Raw genomic sequence first — 25,326 nt, forward strand, 5'->3', positions numbered from 1 at the left:
TCCATCACCTCCACTAGCCTTGTTTGTAGTGATGCTTTCTAAGGCCCACTTGACTTCACATTCCAGGATATCTGGCTCTAGGTCAGTGATCACACCATCATGATTATCTGGGTCGTGAAGATCTTTTTTGTACAGTTCTTCTGTGTATTCTTGCCATCTCTTCTTAATATCTTCTGCTTCTGTTAGGTCCATACCATTTCTGTCCTTTATTGAGCCCATCTTTGCATGAAACGTTCTCTTGATATCTCTAATTTTCTTGAAGAGATCTCTAGTCTTTTCCATTCTGTTGTTTTCCTGTATTTCTTTGCATTGATCGCTGAAGAAGGCTTTCTTATCTCTTCTTGCTATTCTTTGGAACTCTGCATTCAGATGTTTATATCTTTCCTTTTCTCCTTTGCTTTTCACTTCTCCTCTTTTCACAGCTATTTGTAAGTCCTCCCCAGACAGCCATTTTGCTTTTTTGCATTTCTTTTCCATGGGAATGGTCTTGATCCCTGTCTCCTGTAGAATGTCACGAACCTCATTCCATAGTTCATCAGGCACTCTATCTATCAGATCTAGGCCCTTAAATCTATATTTCTCACAGGCTAACCACTATTATACTTGAAAATACTTAAGTCATACTTACGTGGTTGGTCTACACACAATGCTTAAGGAGTTCTGCTAACTAGGTCTCAAAACATATCAAAGACTGGGACTTTAAGAAACAGCTCATTCTGCCACCCTAATTTAAACGGAGTGTATATCCTGAAAAAAAAACCACCCTCTAATTTGAAAAGATATTTGCACTCCAATATTCACTGCAACATTATTTACAATAGCTAAGACATGGAAACAATTCAAGTGCCCATCAACAGATGAATGGCTTATGAAGATGTGGTGTGTGTGTTTGTGGGTGTGTGTATTGTTCTTTAGTCACTCAGTCATGTCTAACTCTTTTGTGACCCTATGGACTGTAGCCTGCCAGGCTCCTCTGTCCATGGGATTTTCCATGCAAGAATACTGGAGTGGGCTCCATTTCCTTCTCCAGGGGATCTTCCCAACCCAGGGATTTAACCCATGTCTCCTGCATTGCAGACTGATTTTTTATCACTGAGTCACTGGGGAAGCCATATAAATATATATTATTTATAAATATGTAAATCATAAGAAAAAAATGAAATAATGCCATTTGTAGCAACATGGGCGGACCTAGAGAATATTATACTTAGTGAAGTAAGTCAGGCAAAGTTAGACAAGCACAATATTTTATCACTTACATGTGGAATCTAAAAAATAATACAGATGGATCTATAGTCAAAACAGAAACAGACTCACAAACATGGAAAACAAACTTATGGTTACCAAAAGGGGGGGAAGGAGGGACAAATAGAGAGTATGGGATTAACAGCTATAAACTGCTATACGTAAAATAGATAAGCAACAAGGTTTTACTATAGAACACAGGGAGTTATATTCAGTACCTTGTAATAATCTATGATGGAATATAATCAGAAAAAAATTAACTGAATCACTATGTTGTATACCTGAAACTAACACAGTATTGTCAGTCAACTATAATTTAAAAAAAAAAGGCCAGTCTGTATTAGTATTTCACACTAAGACATTTATCCTCAAGAGACGCCTTACATTGAAGTAGACCAAGATCTGGGGTACAATGAAATGAATTCTCTATTATTTGGAGTTAGGCAAGCTGCAGGGCTCTGACCTGCATGTACAAACCAGACCCTAGGCTGGAGGTTTGTGGTATATGATCTCATTTGATATTTAGAATAAAGACATATAAAATTTTTCACATCTCCCCAACACTTATTTTTACAGTATCTCTAGTTTTTCATTTGATATTCAGAGGACAGTTTTGACTTCACAGACTTTCTGAGGTATAGTCTCAGGGTCCTCAGATGCCACTTTGAGAACCACTGACTGGAAGAATGTGCATCTTGAAAGCAGTCAAGACTCCTAATCCACACATAGAAATGTTTTCCAGTTTTCACTTGTGGTAGATCGCTGTGCTTTTTCATTCGCTTGTAAGGATTTTATTTTTGTGTTTGATTGCCTTTCTGATCTTTTCTTCACTCAGCTGTGGTCTAGGATACATTCAGATTAAATGTGTGTATTCTGAGCCATTTAGAAATAAATACTGTTGATATGGATACACAACCATGTTACTAAAGAGAATGATAAACACTCAGGAGAAAGAAAAGTTTGCCCAAATAAAGTCCAAAGCAGTTGTTCATCACATTTTAAAACATGAAGGTTTCTGCTTGTAATACATCCCAGAGTTCCACAAACAAAACAAATAGTCTCAAGTTTTTCTTTTCAAAAAAAGCAAATAATTAATCTTGCCTATCATGTTTTTTAAACGTGATTGGAATATATTTTTTTCTTGGAGATGGTTCTCCTAAGTCATCTCTTACTATAAAAATAATGGAGTGGGGGAAATATAAGTTTTAAAAATATATGTTTGTAGTCAAAATCAGGGAGTAAACAATTACATTTTTGTGATTGACATGAATTTACGTCCAGAAGGTAGGATTAGTTTCTCTACTTCACTGGAGAACTAGTAAAATGAAATCACATGGTAAGAACTATTCATTTAAGTTCTTAATCTTATTTTAGCAGTCTTATCATTCATTTAAGTATAGTTGATTTACAGTGTTGTGTTAATTTCTGCTGTACATCAAAGTGACTCAGTTATACACATATATACATTCTTTTTCCTATATATTTTTTGTAGTACCTTTATCCTGAATTCATTGTTTACTCCAGATATGTTTTGTTTATTTTATTGTACTGAATTCATAAATTTGTGCTTTTAAAATGTAGAGGTTCATAGAGAGTAGAGTGGTAGTTGCCAGGGGCTGAGGGATGGGATAATAGGATGAAAGGGTACAAATTTTCAGCTCTAAGATGAATAAGATCTAGATTCTAATGTAATCATGGTGACTATAGTTGAAAACACTGTAATGTATAATTGAAATTTCTTCAGCGAGTAGGACATAAATGTTCTCATGCCCTTCCAAAAAAAAGAGGTAAATATGAGAGATAATAATCAATCAACTTGGAGGAAATCCTTTCACAATGTATTGAATGGTGTATATCTTGGCTCTTATGAATAGCGCTGCATTGAACATCTATGTGCAGCCTAAGTCTCCATCAATAGATGAATGGATCAAGAAGATATGGGTGTATGTACAATGAATAGTGCTCTGCCATAAGAAATAAAATCTTGCCATGTGTGACATGATGGCTGGATAAATTAGAAGATACTATACTAAGTGAAATAAGTCAGGCAGAGGAAAATAAATACTGTATGATGGCGTTGCTATGTGAGATCTGAAAAACAAAACAAAACCAGACTAAATACAGAGAGCAAACCAGTGGTTATCAGGGGGTGGGAATAGGGGCTGGGGAAATAGATGAAGGGAATTAAGAAGTACAAATCTCCAATTATGAGTAGGCCACGAGGATGTAAAATACACCATGAGGAATATGGTCAGTAAGATTATAATAACTTTATATGGGGACAGATAGTTACTAGACTTATTGTGGTGGTCACCATTTCATAATATATAAATGTCAAATCACTATATAGAATACCTTAAAATAACATAATATTGCATGTTGACTATATTTCAATTAAAAAGTATGTGTTTGTCAAATCACCAAGATGTACAATATGAATATCTTACAATTTTATATACATCAATTATATACAGTAAAACTGGAATTTTAAAAGAATTCCAGGTTCTTTTTAATGATGACATAAATTAGTCATTAAAATAACATTATTTAATACTTAAAATGTTTGACAGGCTCCATATGGGTATATATTATATAATCGAATGCAAATGTAATTAGGTATCAGGTATACTCCTTTCAGGATTCACTGTGGCAACAGCTTTGTTGTTGTTCAGTCAGCGTTGTCCGACTCTTTGCAACCCCATGGACTGCAGCACACCAGGCTTCCCTGTCATTTACCCATCTCCCGGAGCTTGCTCAAACTCATGTCCATTGAGTCAGTGATGCCATCCAACCATCTCATCCTTTGTCATCCCCTTCTCCTCCTGCCCTCAATCTTTCCCAGCAACAGGGTCTTTTCTAATGAGTCAGCTCATTGCATCAGGTGGCCAAAGTATTGGAGCTTCAGCATCAGTTCTTCCAATGAATATTCAGGGTTGATTTCCTTTAGGATTGACTGGTTTCATCTCCTTGCAGACCAAGGGACTCTCAAGAATCTTCACCAACACCACAGTTGAAAAGCATCAATTCTTCAACCCTCAGCCTTCTTTAGAGTGCAACTCTCACATCCATACATGACTACTGAAAATGGCAACGGCTTTAGTTTAAATAAAAACTAGATGAAAATTAAATTAACCAATCAAATACTAGTTATTCCAACTAATTTTTTTATCCTATTGTGAATACCCTAGAGATTATCATTAGCAGCTCTGAGAGTATTACATAAAGACTTTTTCATTGAACATGTTTACTAAAATAATAGTTTTAGAATTGTTAACAGTGGGACAAAGTGATTAACCTCTAATTTGAGTGACTAGTTGAAAAACCTCTTTTTGCATTGAAAGACTCTGACTTCTTGCACAAGTCACCTAACCAGTCAGTTCATGGCAGCAGAGTGGAAACCCAGTTCTCCTGACTCTGAGTCTAGTGTACTCTTCATTTTCCTGACTGTAAATCCAGGTTTTACTGGACTGTGGACCGGGTGGTGACTCTAACAACATTAAGAGAGCATGTTCATGGTGGGGACATTAAAGCTGAAACTAGCGTGGTTGATGAGCTATAAATTCTACCCTTATCCCAGTGCGAAGGCCAACATGGTGTAAAAATCATTGTATAAGATGCCCTCAACTATTGCAATTACTCTAAAGAAAATCAAATAAGGTAAAGTGATAGTTAGCAGTTGCAACTCAGTCCCAGAGGTTGGAGGCTTCTTCAAAGAGAGGAGTTTTGAAGTGAGACTTGAGTGATGTAAGACGGAGGCAGCCAGGCTCATGTCAACAGGGAAAGCTTTCTGAGCAGCTGCAGAGCAAGTACAGAGCCCTGACACAGGCACGTGCTTGGCGTGGTCTGTGGACAGAAGGAAGGCCAGGGTGGCAGCACTGTGGCAGGGAAAGGGCAGAGTGAGGGGCCCTGAGGACAGGGATGTGGCCAGAAGCCCATTCTCACCAAGCCATGAACACTATGGTTTTATCAGTTGAAATGAGAAGCTACTAGGAGATTTTTAAGCAGCAGAGGGAGAGAAGCAAATCCATGCTTTAAAAAAAGGAGACCACTTTGGCTTCTCTCTGGGGATCAGACAGCAACCCTGCCATGAATCAGGGATTCTCTCTAAGGAAGTCAAGAGACAGGTAATGAAGATTGGCTGCCAGGGTGGACAGGACTCGCTTATGAGTTTTTGGTCTGGATCACAGGAGGGGCTCCAGGTTCTTTTCATCCTAATGTGCGAGACTGCCCATGTAGGGGAAGAATCAGTAGTTCTTTTAGAAGCAAGTAAGACTCTTGAAAAGACTCATCAACGTGGGGAGGTGTCTAGTTGGCATCAGTCCAAGAGCCTGGAACTCAGAGGCTTGAATATTTTGGACCACACCTCACAGAAACTGAAAGAAGGGGTTCCAGGAGTGGGAAGTAATCATTCCTTTAACACAGGTGAGAAGTAGAAATTTCAGGGGGAAAATCCATAAGATAGCAAGACAAAGAAAGCCTGGGGAAAGAGGATTGGGAAATGAGACCAGAGGGGGTATCTCAAAACAGTAGGGAAGAAAACCAACATGTAATGTAACCTTCCTAATCCCCCAGGACACACCTCACAGCAAATAATACAAAGACAGTTGTATTGAAGGGAAATATTGAAACATTAAATATAATACATTGACTTACATAGATCCATTCAACTACGATAGCCATTTTTCTTTTTTCCCTGTTTAATTTCTTTTAATTTTTATACATTTTAAAGGCTAATTTCCATTTGCAATTGTTATAAAATATTGGCTGTGTTCCTCATGTTGTACAATTCATCTTTGAGCCTGTCTTACACCCAATAGTCTGTACCTCCAGCTCCCTCATCCCTGTAATGCCCCACCACTGGTAACCACTTTTTTTTTTTTTTCCTCTATCTCTCAGTCTGCTTCTTTTGTGTTGTATCGCTATTTTTTTTTATTTTTTGTATTCCACACATAAGTGAGATCATATAGTATTTGTCTTTTGCTGTCTCACTTCACTTAGCGTAACACCCTCCAAGTCCATCTGTGTTACTGCACATGGCATTATTTCATCCTTTTTAATAGCTGAGTAATATTCCATTCTATATACATATCACATCTTCTTTATCCATTCCCCTGTTGATATGTGCTTATGTTGCTTCCATGTCTTGGCTATCGTAAATAATGCCAGCAGCTTTTCTTTCATCTTTAACCATGGGAAGACATTTAATGAAATGGAAAGAGAGGTTTACAATATTAAATGCAGATTGCAAGTACCAAAAAATTACAAACTACATCTTTTCAAGGTCAAATTTACAATGGAACACACCTATGAGGGTATAAAGAGGTCAGAGGGTGTAAAGAGATCAGAGGGCCCTCAAAACATCCTCTTCCCTTCCATTATTCCTAGAATTGTTCAAAGTGGCAGCTTTGACTTAAAGTTACTGGGGCTTCTCATTAATAACAATACTCAAAGATATTTTCAAGTATATCTTATCTAGTCACAAGGCAAACAGGAAGATGGGTGCTGCAGGAGAGAGTCCCTTTCGGTTTTTGTAGTCAGTTGGTTGTCATATGTTTGAAATTAACACATCTCTGTGGCGGATTCATTTTGATATTTGGCAAAACTAATACAATTTTGTAAAGTTTAAAAATAAAAAAAAAAAGAAATTAACACATCTCTAAAAGGAAGTTGTTTAGCCAATGTAAATTCTTAACTAGTGATAAAGTCTACGATATGGAAAAAGACAGCTATTTTATCAAAGAGAAAAAAAGGGTGAGAAGCCAGGTGAGTTCTCACTGCTAAATCTTTTATGAAATAAAAAGAGAGGACCTTTATTTGAGTGGCTCTGATTTAAATGAAGATTTTCCTTTCATTGGCATTTATATGAATTGGGACTTAGAAGAATAAAATCTGAAAAAGGAAATTCAGTAGTACCACTATTTGGGTTAAATAGTATAGTTTTGGAACAAAATTGCTTTCCTCTTGCTTACCTTCTTCTCTGTCAGTAACCAATAGCTCTGTTAGAATTGTCCCATGAAGTAAAATAAATAAATAAAATTTATTAGTAACACAACTATATTCCAATAAATATTTTTAAAAACTCATTAGTAGCAACTTAGACGGAAGGAAAACTCAGTTGTGGATGTGATTTTTCTTGTTTTTGTTTTTCAGTTTTTGTTTACTATGACATTTGGAATTGTTTCCTATTTTTACTTATTGAGAAAACCATGTGTTTGGCTGTTATTTACAAAAAACACATGTGAGGCTTAGAGTATCCACACATGTTAGAGATTTGTTTTGCTATTATGATTCACTGTCTGGTTAATGCATGCCATAATTATCCATATTTGTACACATATCATGGCCTTTTGTAATCAAAGACAATGCTATTGAAGGCATAAACTCTAAACTGGGGTGTGATCAAGGGAATTTTTTTTTTTCACAATCCTTGCTGGTTAGGTAAACAGTCTGGACTTTGAAGTCTGGAGTGGCCATTTGAAATATGTGACCTCTAGAATTCTGGGTTGGTTTTTTTTTGTCTCCTGGCAACAAAACATATTTATCCTTTTGCCACTACCTCCTCATCCAGAAAGGTCTGCTGCTGTTTTAAAGTTTAAAACAACACATGGGAAAGTTGTCTCAGAAAGAGGATTTGGTGCAACCGAAGCCATCCTCCAAGGCTTTTCTGTTTACCTAGACAGGCAGTAACAATTGGGAATACAAATACAGCAATAAAAAGAACCCTTCTCTTGGCAGATTAGCAAGTGTGCCTCTTTGGTTATAAAAATAGCACTCAAGGAGTTCTCTGGTTAAAATGTCATTTTCATTAAGCTTTTTTCACAGTGTAGCAAAGACTTGGAGGTCAAGTTGGGGGTGCAGTGGAAGGAGACTGGAAGGCACAGTGTTAGAGGTATGCGTGCCAGTTAGGACTGCAGAAACTTCAGGGCCTTCCATCTGAAATCTGACACCAAGCAACTTCAGTCATCTCTGGGGGCTCCTCTCATAGAGAATCATAGAATAACCAGGCACTTGGCTGAGCTCCCAGGAGCTGTTCTGGAGCTGCCGCACGCACAGCCGTCTCTTCTCCTGTCCCTTCCCCTACCCCATTTAGGCAACCTGATAGAACGAATGGAATCTCACATCATGTCTTGGGTTATAATTTAAAGTCCTTCCCATCCATGGCATTGATGCAGAGGGCACCTTCACGTTACCCAAACTCAGCACGATTGCCACATTGAGCTGGATAAATCTTTGTTGTTGGGGGTGACCCGGGCATTGTCACATCCTTGGCTTCCATCCGTACCACCCCCTATGTGGCAATAAAAAATGTTTCTTAGTCATTGCTAAATGTCCCCTGAGGGGTGAAATCACTCCCAGTTGAGAACCATTGACTTATAGCAAGAAAAACGAATATTTATTTTGCATTTCTGATTATGTCAGATACAGACTCAATGTTTTATGTAATCCTGAACATTATCTTTGAAAAGGAATCTAACCTCCTTTTCAAAGATTGGGAACCTGAGGGGTGGCAAGGATGGTGTGGTGGTGGTGTTTTTATTTTTTTATTGTTTGGTTCCTTTTATATTTTCCAGTACCCAACAATGAAAATGCATTATAACCAAAGAAATTCTCAGTGACTCCTGTTAATTTTTGCCTTAATTATCTCCAGGCCTGTTTTTTCATTCTCAATAGTCTGTCATTGCCACTTGAACTTCTTCCCTAATCTCTCTTCCTCATCTTCTCTCTTCATCGTCTTCCCAGAGATTACAAGAAAATACCCCTTAATCCCATTTTGAAAGCAAGAAAAAGAAATCCGAGTTAGTGTGTGAAAAGAATGCTATAAGAAAATACTGCTGCTTAGCATTAGAAAGTTTATCAGTGCTTAGAAAGACTTTGAAATCCTTGTATGCCTCATTCAGAATTTCCATACTTTACCTTCCTCTTATTCAAACGCCACTTGTCTTTTGCTTGCCTGGCATCAGTATTCATTAAATATTTTTCCATTGTAGTGGCATTTTAGTGGCACGATATACTAATATGGGGCCAGATTTGGAAAGCAAGCCATCGTGTTTGCCACTGTCAGAAAATAAACTGTTTCAAATTGAAAACTGGTGTCCAAGTATAATTTCCAAAAAATTTTATTTTTTTTAATTTTATTTTATTTTTAAACTTTACATAATTGTATTAGTTTTGCCAAATATCAAAATGAATCCGCCACAGGTATACATGTGTTCCCCATCCTGAACCCTCCTCCCTCCTCCCTCCCCATACCATCCCACTGGGTCGTCCCAGTGCACTAGCCCCAAGCATATCAGTATCGTGCATTGAACCTGGACTGGCATCAAAAAATTTTAGATTGTTTCTCGCAAACAAATAGAGAATGAATATGAGCTGACGGTGTTTTTGACATTCATTGAGGGAACCAGCAGGACGGTAAAGTCCATTTAAAGGGTTATGGGAGAGACAGGGTACTTATAGCTATTGAAAGAAAAAATACTGGGCTAAGATTGTTAAATTAGATACAAAACTGGTTAATGCTGTGCAGGGCAAAGAAATAAAAATTCAAGGTGTTTATCTTTTATGCAGAAATCATTAGCAGTAGACAAATTCACTTCTGGACAAGTTCATTTGCATTTCTGTCAGTTTCCTACGTGTTAATATCTGCCCTCACAGAGACATAAAATATCCCAATCCATAGTAACTACTCAAGTTTCTAATTTCCCTAGAAAGTTAGATAATCCTTGGTTGACTGTTAAATACTTAAAACTTTTTTTTAAGGTTGGAAAAGTAATAAAAACCTATTGTAGAAAGTTTTAAAACTACTAAATTTTTTAAAGAGGAGAGAAAATAACCATGCTCAAAACCACTATCCAGATGCAGCCACTATAAATAGAATTCATATGTTGCCTTACAACTTTTTTTTTTAATTTTGGCTGTGCTGAGTCTTCATTGCCGTGGGTGAGTTCTCTAGTTGTGGCATTCCAGCTTAGTTGCCCCACAGCATGTGGGATTTTAGTTCTCTGACCAGGAATAGAACCCAAGTCCCCTGCATTGGAAGAAGGATTCTTAACCACTGGACCAATGGGGAAGTCCCCCCCTTTCAACATTTCTCCTAAATATTTTTAACAGTGGAGTAATTAATGTGAAAAAAATATCAGGCTATTTTTTATCTTTTCCTTACTAACAAAGATCATATCCTATCCTATCTATGATTTTAACATCTCTATAATAATCTGGCCCTTGTTGTATCATGATTCTTTTCACTCTTTTTCCTAATTCATTTCTTTATTATGAACTTTTTCAGAATACAAAATAACGCAGACAGCAATATAATGACCAGGGTGCAGATCCAACCTAGTTTAAGAGAGAAAATATCACTCATAGAGCTGCCCCTGCCCCCATCAGCCCTCCAAATGTCCCCCTGTCCAGATGGAACCACTCTTCTGGGTTTGGTACTTATTTTCATATTTATCTTTATATTTGTGGCTCATCCATAAAGTATTAGGTTGGCCAAAAAGTTCACTTGGGTTTTTTGGTAACATCTTATAGAAAAACCCAAGTGAGTTTTTTGGCCAACCCAATTAATGGTATTTTTGCACATTTTCAAACCCTGTACAAATCACATCACAGGTTCTTAAGGTATTAAGGTCCTGCAACTTGCTCTTTTCTCTCCGCCTTATGTTTGTGGAGAGTGATCTGTGTACTTAGAATTCAGTCACTTTTAGTGCTGAATACCATCTACAACTGTGTTAACACACTTTCCTCTTGAGACACACTGAGGTTGGTTTCCACTTTTTACTATAACCCTTGTGTTGCTAGGGACATTCTGGACCTACGTCTCCCTGTGTACTTGTGTGAGCGTTTCTCTGGGTGCATATTGAGGAATGGAGTGCCCATTAGTGGGCCTGCACATCTACCTCCTATGACATTCTACGAAGTCTTTTGCATGACTATACCAATTTATACTCACACCAACAATGCATAAAAGTCTGGTGGCTCTGCATCAGGGATTGGCAAAACTCTGTGAAGGACTGAATAGGAAAGCTTTTTAAAAAATTAATGTATTTGGTTGTGCCAGTCTTAGTTGCAACATGCAAGTTCTTAGTGGCAGCATGTGGGATCTAGCTCCCTAACCAGGGATCAAACCCATATGCTCTACATTGGGAGCATGGAGTCTTAGCCACTGGACTATCAGGAAGTCCCCTTAGTAGGAGAGCTTTAAGCCTTGATAAGCTACATGATCTGTGTCACAGCTACTCAACTCTGCTGTTGTCACACAAAATCAGCCATGGAGAGTTCATAAGTGAATGAGCCTGACCGTGTTCTAATAAACGTTACCCAAGGACACTGGAATTTGAACTTCGTATCATTTTCATATGTTCCCAAATACAATTCTTCTTTTGATTTTCTTGAACCATTTAAAAATATAGAACACAGTCTTAGCATGTGGGTTATGCAAAACAGACAGCTGGATAGATTTGGAACCCGGTCATAATTTGCCAATCACTGCTTGACATCCTGTCCAAGATCTGGAATTTTAAGATGTTAAATGTTTCCACTCTACTGAGTTTGAAATGATAAATTGTGAATTTAATTTGTACTCCTGATTAGTAGTGAAGTCAAGCATTTTATCGTGTTTATTAGCCATTAGGATTTTCTCTCAATGATTTATCTCTTCATGGTTTTTTTTCCCCCATATTTTTTAAGATTGCGGGTATTTTATTTATTGACTTATAGGAGTTCTTTCTATTTTCTGGCTGGTAATCCTTTGTTGCACGCTTTGTAAATGTTCTCACTGTATTGTGGTTACGATTTCACTTTTGAAGGAAATCTTTTGATGAAAAGTTTTCAGATTGAAACTGAATGTATCCAAGTGATACTTACTTGACTGTGAAAAAAAAATTATATTTTTCATATACATTAAGAATGTGAAAGGTAACCACAAAAGGAAGATACCAGGAGTTCCCTGGCGGTCCAGTAGTTAAGACTTGGTCTTCCAATGCAGGGGATGAGGGTTTGACCCCTGGTCTGGGAACTAAGATCCCACATGCCTCATGGCCAAAAAACCAGAAGATAAACAATGGAAGCAGTGGTGTAACAAATTCAATAGACTTTAAAAATGGTCCACGTTAAAAAAAAAAAAAAAAAATTAAAAGGAAGATACCACTTTCTGAGGTGGGAAGAGAGGAAATATTTCTCCACTGGGCGGAAGTAGAATGTTCCTTTTACTCCAGACTCTCTTCAGTTCCACTCATTTCCTTGAAGGGAAACAGTTCTGCAACCTGTAGTTCTCTAGTGAAGACAGTGTCTAAGTGCCGATTCGAACAGGGCTGCCTGAAGGCATGCGTCTGATCTTCATGAAACATGACTTGGCTTTAACAAGTTTGCAGGCTTCTCAATTCCAAGCCAGCTGACGTCTTTCAGAGGAGAAAAAGGCCCTCCCACTTGCGTTAGTTAATTGACTCTGATGGACTCCTCTGGCCGCCTAAGTGGTTCTGGAACAGAGAGCACTGTTGTAATCTGAGGAACTTTCGAAAGTCACCCTGGCCAAGACAGCACACCCCGCAAGCCAGCGAGGAAAAAGGAAAGCTGTTGCAATGCTGGTCAGCAAAACAAGACTTGGCTGCCCGGAGCTTTGTTACTGAGTTCTTGCTCCTGTGAAGGCCTCTGGAGAGCTGGGCCCACTTGGAGCTGGGCTGCTATGTTTGACAGACGCCTCATGTCTCCTCAAACTAAGTGCCTTCTTCCTGGGGTAAGCTTGCGGGCAGGGAGGCAGGCCAGATGCACGGTGTGGTTGCAGGAAAACAGGGATGTAGCGCTTTGTAAAGGAGCTCAAGCAAAAATCACTCGGTGGCTTTGCTTTTCCAAAGCTTTTCTTATCTAGCCAGAAATGCTGGCATTCACAGTGTGACTACCTCAGTGTCCATGGAGTGGAAGCCAGGAAGACTGGAATTGGGTTGTAAAAAGTGTATCTTAGTGAGATCGATTTAGTAGCCGGGGAGAGAGAGAGAGGGAGGCGGAGAAATTTGGTGGAAAATGAAAATGCTTTTTCCAGCTGTAGGCAGTCACTTGTCACTTGAGGGACAGCCCAGCCACTGAGCTGCTTCTGAGGCTTTTCTGTGTAAATCAGAATAATGTGACATCCTATGTGGTTGCAATTTAAGATTTGATTGCCGTTTGTCACATTAAAAGATTTTTTTTTATATTTAATGAAGTTCAAAAATGAGAGTCTAATGTTTGAAATATTTAAGCAGAGAGCTTTACCTCACAAGGATGTGGTATTTGGGTCTTTGGATTTAGTTTAGAACCTTTAAAGTAAAGAGCATATTATACTAGTCCCCTTCCTGGGAAGGCTTTGGGAAAGTAAGTAAATAATTCTAGAACCCAAATGTGAATTGTATCATGTGAAATTCATCAGGTTAGAGATATCTGTGCAATAGGTCATGAAAATATCATTATAGAATCAATGAAGTAGAGCTTGTCAAAAAATTCTTTCTAGGTTGCCGCTTTTGTTTCTAATTGTGCCAACCTGTGCTATATTTAATTTCACAGAGGGAAAAAAAAAATACTTGCAAAGAAACACCTGTAGTTTGGAAATCATTTGTTTTGGGTTGGAACATACAGAAGTGTAGCACAGGCACTAAGATGCTTTGCTTAACTTACTGGATTTCAGTGATCTTTTATTATGCTTCATTTTATTTTTTTTTAATTTATTTTAGTGACATATAGCTGATTCACAGTGTTGTGTTAATTTCTGCTTTAGACCCAAGCCAGTTTTTAATATATATATATATACACACATACATATATACATACACACACACACACAGTTTTTGTGTGTATATATATATAAATACACATTCTTTTTCATATGCTTTTTCCATTATGGTTTATCACAGGATGCTGAATATAGTTCCCTCTGCTGTACAGTACGACCTTGTTGTTTATCCATTATATACATATATGTATATATAAAATGCATTTCACTTGAAATTTTCCAGAGACACAGTTTTCCTTGCTTGTGTTGGCTCTCGTTAGACTTTGTACACTTGAGTTATATTTCTTAGGCTCTGACATGGCTGGCAGTGTATACACTAATTATAAAGGATTTCTAGGTGTTGGATACTTCACATGTTTTTTAGTTTTTCAAGTGCCACCCATTTTAATTCAGATTGTTCAATACCTGTTTGTTTTGAAAGACATCTGGAATCATCATTTTCCATAAACTTGCCTGCTTTTTAAGAACATCATCAGACACTCAAAGCTGCTAAAGTAGTAGTTTCTGCCGAGGAATTCTGTTATAAATTCAAAAAATTATAATTATAACCCAAATTGCCAAGCATCAAAACTGCCAAATCTATTCCACTGATCATTTGGAATATTTTCATCCATGAAATTGGGTGAAAAAAAATATTATAGTTCTAAAAGTTGGAATGTCAGTCTATGTGATGCTAGAATAATTACTTGAATAATTTATCTGTTAGTTAATCTTATCTCTATCTTGAAGTCTTATGGAGAATCTGTACAAGCATGTTTACCCTTTTAAGATGCTTCCTCTCTCCCAATCCTAGAGTTTTATTTCCTAATGCCTAGTCACTCCTCATTTTAACTAACACTTGTGTTTGAATAGGGCTGATAAATACATGGATTTTTGTTTTAATGGTTATAGATTAAAAATAAATCTTTACAAAGACTTTAGAGGATTAAGAGGTATTAACTTCCAATTATAAAATAAATAAGTCACAGAGATAAAATAGCACAGGGAATTTAGTCAATATTTTATAATAACTTTGTATGATGTGTAATATATAAATATATTGAATCACTGTGTTGTACACTTGAAATTAGTATAGTATTTTAAGTTAACTGTACTTGAATAAGATCTTCCCAGGTGGCTCAGCAGTAAAGAATCTGCCTACCAAAGCAGGAGACATGGATTTGATCCCTGGGTCAGTAGGATCCCCTGGAGAAGGAAATGGCAACCCACTCCATTATTCTTGCCTCGGAAATCCCATGGACAGAGGAGCCTGGTGGGCTACAGTCCATGGGGTCGCAAAGAGTTGGATATGACTTAGCGACTAAACAAAACTTGAATAAATAAAGACTTTATTCTGTTCCCATTTAACACTTTCATCTAGTCATTCCCAAAGTTCCCCAATGACAGAAACTTTTCTTTCAATTCATACAATAAAATAAATGGGAGAGGACTTTTAAACATATATGTATATGTATATGTATTATAGAATAATTTTTTAGGATGTTGAATAAGCTCTGTGGCCTTTATTTTTGTTCTAATCAAGTATGATTTCAGTTTTTATATCACTTGTACATTCTGAAGTTACTGCAAACCGTAAATGCATAAAAAAGCACATTTGGAAATTATACATTTAATACTCATCTTACATTAAAATAAAATGAGTAAACCAATGCAGTTTGGTAGAAGTAATTACTTTTTCATTGCCAAGGGCAAAAAAATATGCCTCTGACTAGTATTAAGTATACTTCTTATCTCTTTATGAATTCTGGTATTATTGCACTGTCAGTTTCTTTAACATAATATCCTTTATGACAGCAACATGTGCCATTATTTTTAGACCAAGATAGTCGTCACTCCCTCTGTCTCCTTTCCGTCCTCCAAATAAAAATGATCTCTCAGATTTATACAGGTCTTTCCATTTATTTAGTTCTGTTACCCGTGATTTCAGCTTTATCTGACTGTGATGAAGAGCAAGTGTTTGGAACTCTGCTCAATACTCTGTAATGACATACATGAGAAAAGAATCTAAAAAAGAGTGGGGATATATATATATGTATGTGTGTATAAATTATTCACTTTACTGTACACCTGAAACTAATATAACACGGTTCATCAACTCAGCTCCATTGTAACGTAAAAATAAATTGGAAGGATTACAATGAAAAAGAGCAAATGTTTGTATAGAGTGAGATCTGATTTTGGATACTACAGTATCCCCTTAATAACTCTGTGATGTGGCAAGTTTTTTTTATTTTCTCTGAGCCTTGGTTTCATTATCTGTAAAAAAAAAAAAATAGGTATAATAGTATCTGCGTTTCCAGATATTTGTAAGATTTTTTTTTAATCCCAGTACATACAGACTGTTTAGCATAGCACCTGCCCTTATTAAGGGAATGCACATACTCACCTACATTTTCTTCAGCGGCTAATAATAAAAGACTTTAGCTCTGAGATCCCAAACTATGGTATCAGGAGAGTCAGCAAGGGCAAGTTACGAGCTGTTTCTTGTTTGCATATTAGAAGAAAGATAGAAAGATTAAAGTAAATAACAACCCTGTGAAGTGAGACTCCTAAGTGGATCCAGTACCAGGGGGCAAAGAGGCTAAGTATAAACCCTCCCAAACTATATGCATATATTTGAGTCCATGTATAATATATGTCAACATCTCCTAGCATTGGAAGATTCTCCAAGAGAAGCTCAACTTCCAAACGGTTCAATAACCAGAGCTCCTGAATGGAAATAAGCCCGTGAGAATAAAAAAAATGTATTGGAGGGTAAATATTCCAAGAAGTCTCATAATTTTTGAAATTTTACTTTATCTTTTTATTTACCTTGATACTGTTAAGCACTTTTGATGGGGGAAAGGAGCCCTTGTATTCCCATATATTATAAAACTAACAGTGATCTAAGGGTACAGATTTCTGCACCATTTTTCAGGTATAATTTGTATTTAAATGGATGTATAATGTCAGAAAGTCTTGGAGGCTAGTATTTGTAAGGATTCTTTACAGCAGCAGCCCTCAGGGACTGCTGAAGGAAACCAGGGACTGCTTTCATGGAAGAGAATTTTTCCATGGACTTTGGGGGAAGAGGATACTATGGTTTGGGATTGATTCTCATAAGGAGCATGCAACCTAGCTCCATCACATGCACAGTTTGCAGTAGAGTTTGAGCTCCTATGAGAATCTAATTTTCTTGAAGAGATCTCTAGTCTTTCCCATTCCATTGTTTTCCTCTATTTCTTTGCATTGCACTGATTCATTGCACTGATCTGATACGAGGCAGAGCTCAGGAGGTAAAGTGAGTGATGGGGAGCAGCTGTAAATACAGAGGAGTTTCACTCACTTGCCCGCTGCTCATCTCCTGCCGTGTAGCCTGGTTCCTAACAGGCAAGTACCAATCCCTGGCCTGGGGTTGGGAAACCCCCTCTCCCTCAGTTTTAAGGATGAACACAAGAATGTATGGTTTGTCACCTAGAGATGCCAGAATGTTTGATCGCATCTTACCTCCATAAAACAATGTGTGAAAATAAAAATTTTCTGCAATCCTAAAGAGATTTTCCACGTTACTTTTATTGTTAAAACCGAAAACCCTTGAAAGAGAGCTTTCTGTGTCAAAGTAATTAGAAGTTATTAGAATTAAAAACAGAAGAAATATTAAAGGAAATGTGCATAGGAACACGCGAGAATCTCACTGCTTTGGGTAAAATATTTTTCTTCGGGAAATCACATCCCATTCCTTTTCCATAGGCATACATACTTTTTAGTTGGAGCTACGGTACAGACTGCAGGATTCTGTCTTTTGCCTTCAGCTGTACTTTCTAATCATTTTTGGGGTGGGAAGCACTGCACTGGGTCCCATAAGTTTTGTCTAGTTGGAGCACATGAGTCTGTCTAGTTGCAGTGTGCAGCCTAGGGGCTTGTGAGATCTTAGCTCTCCAACCAGGGATTGAACCCATGTCCCCTGCATTGGAAGGTGGATTCTCAGCCACTGGACCACCAGGGAAGTCCCTGTAATCACTTTAATCCCATAATGATACAGCATTGTGTGGATTTATTGATGCCTTAACTCTTCCAAATAGAGTGGTCAATTATTGTTAGTTAATTTTAGTTAATTCCATAATTTCTCTTTTATAGATAAATAAATCTGTCACACCAATTTTGAGCATATGGTTTTCAGCAAATAACTTCTCTGAGATAAATTCTCAGATGTGGAATTATTTGCACAGTGAGTGGGTTTGAATGTTCTTATGTCTCTGGCTATAATCATTCTTTTCAAAATGATTATATCAGTCGACAGTGAAAGCATAATTTTATTAATATGCTAATTTTGCCACCATACACCCCACATTAGGTGTTAATAATTGCCCTCAAATGTAAATAATGATATAGCATATCACTTTAATTTCTGTTTAGGAGATTAACTAGCAAAGGTATGTATTAATCAGAAATTTGTATATTCTTTGCATCTCTGTGTAAATTATTTTATTAGATTTCCTGTGTTTAGATTGCAGTATCAATTTTATTTGTTACATAGTAAGAGTAGCTCTGTAAAGAATAAACTGTTGGTTTTTCCCTATCCAGTCTCACCTATCAAAATATTTCCTTTCATAAAAACTAATCAGATATTTATATTGTGAGACCCTCCTCATATCACTGAAGGATACATTAGTGCTAGGCAATAGGGTATCAGTTTTTTTAGAAATTGACACTAGGCCAGTCAAAGGATTAAAACTTCATTTCAGAAAGTAGAATACAAAGCTTTTGACTTTATTCAGATATCTTATTTTGTGCAGCAGTAAAAAACTAGTATACAAATAAGAAAATGACAACATCTGACTCAAATTGTAGTTCATATGAAAAGTGTATTCTGTCTCACCTTGAGGGTCATAGATTTTGCATTTAGGACAGCAAGCCCAATAGATTGTCAAGTTGTTGATGATTTTGTTGCCTTAGAGGAAAATGCACAACATAAGAGATGTGAGTTCAGGTTTCATTTGGGGACCTTACTGAGAACTGTAGCCTGGGAGACAGCTTCTCAGTAGCTCTGAGGAAACTACTCTGAAGAGATACGGGAGAAGCTGGTTTCTATATGATTTTTGGCTTGAGGATGCAGGCAGTTAAGAATACATCTTGGTAAAAGATTACTTCTGGTCACAAAGAATGGGGATCTCCAGATGATGACTTTAGCACTTTACTCTGTATGGGAAGATGCAAGAATCTGGGTTCAATAAAATTCTTCCTGAAATATGTTGTGTGTTAGTCGATCAGTCGTGTCTGACTGCGACCCTGTGGACTGTAGCCCACCAGGCTCCTCTGTTCATGGGGTTTCTCAGGCAAGGATACTGGAGTGGTTTACCATTTCCTCCTCCAGGGGAACTTGCCAACCCAGAGATCAAACCTCTGTCTATGGGATTTCCTAGGCAAGAATACTGGAGTGCGTTGTCATTTCCTCCTCCAGGGGATCTTCCTGATCCAAGGATCAAACCTGGTCTCGTGCATTCAGGCAGATTCTTTACCATCTGAGCCACCAGGGAATCCCCATACATCTAACTATCTAAGGGGCCTGTTTTTCCAAAGCACAGGGGGCCTCATCCTTTTTCTCAGTGTGAGTTCTTCCCAGGGTGCACCATCAGGCAGCAGCTGCAGCAGCTAATGTCCTCCTAGAACTGGGTGGTAAGCAGAGCCCTTTGTTTTCTGTGTTTGCACATCAGGGCTGTCACGGCTCTGGACCCTGCACCCTTATGGTTTCCTGCTTGGCTCCCCCTTCCAGTGGTCATTCAGGGCCTGTCTCTCCCTCTCCCCTAGGGTTGGAGAACTGGAATTCTCTATACTCTTTCCTGGTAAGGGGCATGCCATCATTTTGACCTTAATATTATCTGATGTTCTTTGTGAACCTCACAAAGATTACTTACATGTCTTTATATTTTTCTTGAGGTATGGTTGATTTATAATGTTGTATTCATTTCTACCCTACAACAAAGAGATTCAGCTATACACGTGTATACATTGTTTTTTATATTCTTTTCCATGATGGTTTATCCCAGGATATTGAATATAGTTATATAGTTCCCTGTGCTTTGCAGTCGGGCCTTGTTGTTTATCCATTCTATGCATAAAAGCTTACGTCTGCTAACCCCAATCTCCTGCTCCATCTTGACCACCTCCCTTTGGCAGCCCGGTCTGTTCTCTGTGTCTGTGAATCTGTCTGTATTTCACACCTAGGTTCATTTGTGTCGTATTTAAAATTCCATATATAAGTGATATCATATGGTATTTCTTTCTGACTTATTTCACTTAGTATGATCATCTCTAGTTGCATCCCTGTTGCTGCAAATGGCATTATTTCATTCTTTTTATGGCTGAGTAGTATTCCTTTATATATATATATATATATATATAAATACCATATCTTTATTCATTCATCTGTTGATGGACATTTAGGTTGTTTCCATTACTTGGCTATTGTGAAGAGTGCTGCTATGAACATAGAGGTGCATGGATCTTTTTGAATTATAGTTTTGTCAGTTGCTCAGCTGTGTCGTACTACTATGACCCCATGGACTGTAGCCCTCCAGGCTACTTACATGCCTTTAACTCTCGGTCCAATTATGTAGCAGTTTTGTTACCTGTTAGTGGCATTTGAGACATCAGAAAAGAGAAAAATCTGATCCCTTTAATCATATCTAAGATCCTTATTGTGCAAGCATTATGCAAAATAGATCTGCCACAGTCCAGAAGGTTCCCCACACTCTGATACCAGTGCCTCCTTTACAAAGTTAGTGTTGTACCATCCTGGGTCTCCTAATCTTCTTAGTTACTCAAAAACAGAAAATGGCTTTGATTTGAGAATGCAATGGGAAGCTCAGTGCACTGAAATAAGAAGAACAAGATTATTCTTGATGGTAACTCTGGTTTCTTGGTTTGGGAGCAGTTGATTTACATCTCTAGGCTCACTTTATCACCTATAAAATTAAAGTCATCATTCTTATCTCTCCATCTGCTCAACATGAGAGCCTCTGACAGCCCATCAGCAGTGATGCAAAATTCTTAAAGTGTCTCAGAACAGCTGTTTATTAGTTTTGTCTTTCTTTTGAAGCCCTAGCCATTGTTTAAAGAATGTACTTTCAATATCAGTATGTGTTCAGTCAAGTATTTTAACCTTGGGTCTCTTTTTTTTTTTTTTGGCGGAGGAGGGGGCTGCCTTTTTGGGTCTCTTCTGTCTTGATACTAACACAGGTGTTTCCACAGCTTGAAACCTGATGAGCCCAAGATTCTTCCTGGGCTTGAATCGAGGTTTATGACCATCTTCATTACTTAGGTTAATAAGCTTTTATTTGGTTGATAAGTCATGTCAGACTCTTTTGTGACCCCATAAACTGTAGCCTGCCAGGTTCCTCTGTCCATGGGATTTCCCAGTCAGGAATACTGGAGTGGATTGCCATTTCCTTCTCCAGGGGATCTTCCTGACCCAGGGATCAAACCCGCATCTCCTGAATTGGTAGACGAATTCTTTACCACTGAGCCACCAAGGAAACCCTAATAATAAGCTTCAGTGCTCACTAAAAATGCATATGTGAGTAGAACTTTTCAAGACCCAGGTTCCACATGAGCAAGTTCTGTGCATCCTTCACCACTCTACTTCCAAGGATTTTACAATAGGGTCCATGGTAGACTGTGAATGATTAATGATAATTTGATGTTTGGGGATTTTTTAAAAAGAAGTTTGCATATGCACTCAAATATAGCCGTAAGAAAAAGAAGTGACTTCATGATAGTGACAGAAATATCAATCACATACAAGTGATGTGTGTTGAGTATGACCCAGGTAAACTTAAATGTGATCTCTGTTGTTGGAGAAATTAATATTTATTCAGATAATGTAACAAGAGAAAAAATATGTACACCACGTGCAAATACTGAAGAATAAAGAAATATAGATCTCTAGAATATAAGTAGCACAGATGTTTAGAGAATTCTCAGGGTAAAAGATTGGTTGAAACTTCAGAAGTTATGGAATTCAGTTCAGCATAGCCACCATGGAACAATAAGCTTGTCATCCATCTCTTTAATAGGATTTAGCTAAATTATGTATGTTTTTCACTGTAAGCTAGAATGTGAAGATCTGAGATGATTACGTAGCTGAAACTGAGCTCAGTAAAAATTTCTGTTTTAAAGAGATTTCCAACCTGTTCTGTTTTGTCTTTCACAGGAAGAGTAGGAATTTACAGGCCATTGTGGAAAGTGTGACAGGATTCAGAGCTCCCCTGAGAGCCATCACTTGACTACTTCTACATGACTTTTTAAGAGATGTGATACCATAGCTGGAATGGCTCATTGGTGGAAACACTGAGGGTTGTTTGTTTAAAGAGGCCCAGAAAGGACAGTTGTCAGGGAACTCTGTGTTCATAAGAGATAATAAGAAATAATTTGTGTGAATGATAAATGTTCCCCATTCCTGATGCACTGTCTGCTCTTGGGTTGAGAAAATATGTATTTTATGTATGTATTTTATTTTGGGTTTGTGTTCATTTCTGCATGCAGGCTTTCTCTAATTGCCGAGAGTGAGGACTACTTTCCACTTGCGGTGTGAGCCCTTCTCGTTGCAGCGGCTTCTCTTGCTGTCGAGCACGGGCTTTCGAGCGCAGGCTCAGTAGTTGTGGCACATGGGGTCTGTTGCTCTGCGGCATGTGGACTCTTCCCAGACCACGGATCAAACCTGTGTCCCCTGCATTGGCAGGCAGATTCCTATCCACTGCTCCACCAGGGGTGGAAAATATGTATTTGTTTAATTTCTACAGCCAGATGAGAGTACCTGCCTTCCTGGGACTGTTTTTCATTCTAGCAGCATCCTCTCAGCACTCATATTGCCATTAAAGTCAAAAACATTATGCTATGGAAAAGCAATGAGTCACAAAAGGGCAGATAACTGTATGCTTTCATTTATATGAGGTGCCTGAAACAGATTCACAGAGATACAGAGTGCAAACGGTGGTTGCCAGGAGCTGCAGGAAGTAGAAAATGAGGGGCTAGTGTTTAAGGGGAACAGAGTTTCCATTTGAGATGATGAAAACAGTTCTACAGATGGATGGTTGTGACAGTTGCCTAACAATGTGAATAGACGTAATGCCACTGAACTGTACATTGAAAAATAGCTAAAATGGCAAATTGTATGTTGTATCTATTTTAGTACAATTTTTTAAATGCAATTTAGAGACTTCCCTAGTGGTCCAGTGGTTAAGACTTCACCTTCCAACGCAGGGGGTGTGGGTTCTATCCCTGGTTGGGGAGCTAAGATCCCACATACCCCTGGGCCAAAAAACCAAAACATAAAACAGAAGCAATATTATGAACAAATTCAATAAAGAGTTTTAAAATGGTCCACATCAAAAAACGATCTTTAAAAAAAACTTAAAAAACAAAATGTGATTTTAAAGAAATTTGTTAATGTGCATGTATGTTGCATGAAGCCAAATACTTTCTAGGTATTATCTTATTTAATCTTCATAGCAGGTTAGTGAAGGAGACACATGATCATGAATCTGAGCACAGCCAGCAATGTCTCAAGTCTAGGGCCATGCAGAGGATAGTGATGTAAACAGAGATCGTAGCCCAGTGGTTAGCCTGCTGCACGTGTGCACACACGCACACCCACACACATGCACGCTACACACGGCTTCCTTGTTTTTCTCCCTCAGATAATTGCACTCTAAGCGCTCAAGCAGGCAACTACCGTTGCCTTCATTTAGGAATAGGGATCCAAGTTCATGGGCTTCTCCTTGACATTTGAGCCTTGAAAGTCCTGTAGCAGGTAAGGCTGCCACCCTCCCCCACCCTCCAGGAGTCAATCAGGCCGTAAAGGGCTTTGCAGCAACAAAATCCAAGGCCAGTTGCATCCTGGCTTATTAGGCAGAATCCATGAAAATTACCTAACCAGCTTACTATAAAGATCATCTCAAAATTCACTTCTGTTTCAAAAAACCCTCTCTAAAACAAGCCACTTTTTTAACTTTTTATTTTGTGTAGGAGTATAGCACAATTGCACTCATCTCACATGCTAGTAAAGTAATGCTCAAAATTCTCCAAGCCAGGCTTCAGCAATATGTGAACCGTGAACTTCCTGATGTTCAAGTTGGTTTTAGAAAAGGCAGAGGAACCAGAGATCAAATTGCCAACATCCGCTGGATCATAGAAAAAGCAAGAAAATTTCAGAAAAACATCTATTTCTGCTTTATTGACTATACCAAAGCCTTTGACTGTGTGGATCACAATCAACTGTGGAAAATTCTGAAAGAGATGGGAATACCAGACCACCTGACCTGCCTTTTGAGAAACCTATATGCAGGTCAGGAAGCAACAGTTAGAACTGGACATGGAACAACAGACTGGTTCCAAATAGGAAAAGGAGTACGTCAAGGCTGTATATTGTCACCCTGCTTATTTAACGTATATGCAGAGCACATCATGAGAAATGCTGGGCTGGAAGAAGCACAAGCTGGAATCAAGACTGCCGGGAGAAATATCAATAACTTCAGATATGCAGATGACACCACCCTTATGGCAGAATATGAAGAGGAGCTAAAAAGCCTCTTGAGGAAAGTGAAAGTGGAGAGTGAAAAAGTTGGCTTAAAGCTCAATATTCAGAAAACAAAGATCATGGCATCTGGCCCCATCACTTCATGGGAAATAGATGGGGAAACAGTGGAAACAGTGTCAGACTTTATTTTGGGGTCCTCCAAAATCACTGCAGATGGTGATTGCAGCCATGAAATTAAAAGACGCTTACTCCTTGGAAGGAATGTTATGACCAACCTAGATAGCATATTGAAAAGCAGAGATATTACTTTGCCAACAAAGTTTCGTCTAGTCAGGGCTATGGTTTTTCCAGTGGTCATGTATGGATGTGAGAGTTGGACCATAAAGAAAGCTGAGCACTGAAGAATTGATGCTTTTGAAGTGTGGTGTTGGAGAAGACTCTTGAGAGTCCCTTGGACTGCAAGGAGATCCAACCAGTCCATCCTAAAGGAGATCAGTCCTGGGTATTGATTTGAAGGACTGATGCTAAAGCTGAAACTCCAATACTTTGGCCACCTCATGCGAAGAGTTGACTCATTGGAAAAGACCCTGATGCTGGGAGGGATTGGGGGCAGGAGGAGAAGGGGACGACAGAGGATGAGATGGTTGGATGGCATCACCCACTCGATGGACATGAGTTTGAGTGAACTCCGGGAGTTTGTGATGGACAGGGAGGCCTGGCGTGCTGCGATTCATGGGGTCACAAAGAGTCAGACAGGACTGAGCAACTGATAGCCAGTTAACAATGTTACAGTAGTTTCAGGTGAACA

At 38.3% G+C, this 25,326-nt stretch overlaps 1 protein-coding gene across 4 annotated transcripts in view; it reads left to right on the plus strand.

The window, feature by feature from the left end:
• CACNB2 (calcium channel, voltage-dependent, beta 2 subunit) overlaps positions 1-25,326 on the plus strand; it is a 432,395-nt gene that overhangs the window by 215,007 nt on the left and 192,062 nt on the right. Inside the window, exon 1 of one of the 4 annotated variants that reach the window (XM_010859995.1) lies at positions 12,750-12,976. The exons of the other annotated variants lie outside the window; for them this stretch is intronic. Within the exon in view, the coding sequence (XP_010858297.1) occupies positions 12,926-12,976 (51 nt within the window). The 5' untranslated portion in view covers positions 12,750-12,925. Of the gene's footprint in view, positions 1-12,749; positions 12,977-25,326 lie in introns of those variants that run through there. 4 annotated transcript variants of the gene reach the window in all.

The sequence above is a fragment of the Bison bison genome, unplaced genomic scaffold (genome assembly GCF_000754665.1).
Source record: "Bison bison bison isolate TAMUID 2011002044 unplaced genomic scaffold, Bison_UMD1.0 scf7180017864461, whole genome shotgun sequence".
NCBI classification, from domain to species: domain Eukaryota; kingdom Metazoa; phylum Chordata; class Mammalia; order Artiodactyla; family Bovidae; genus Bison; species Bison bison.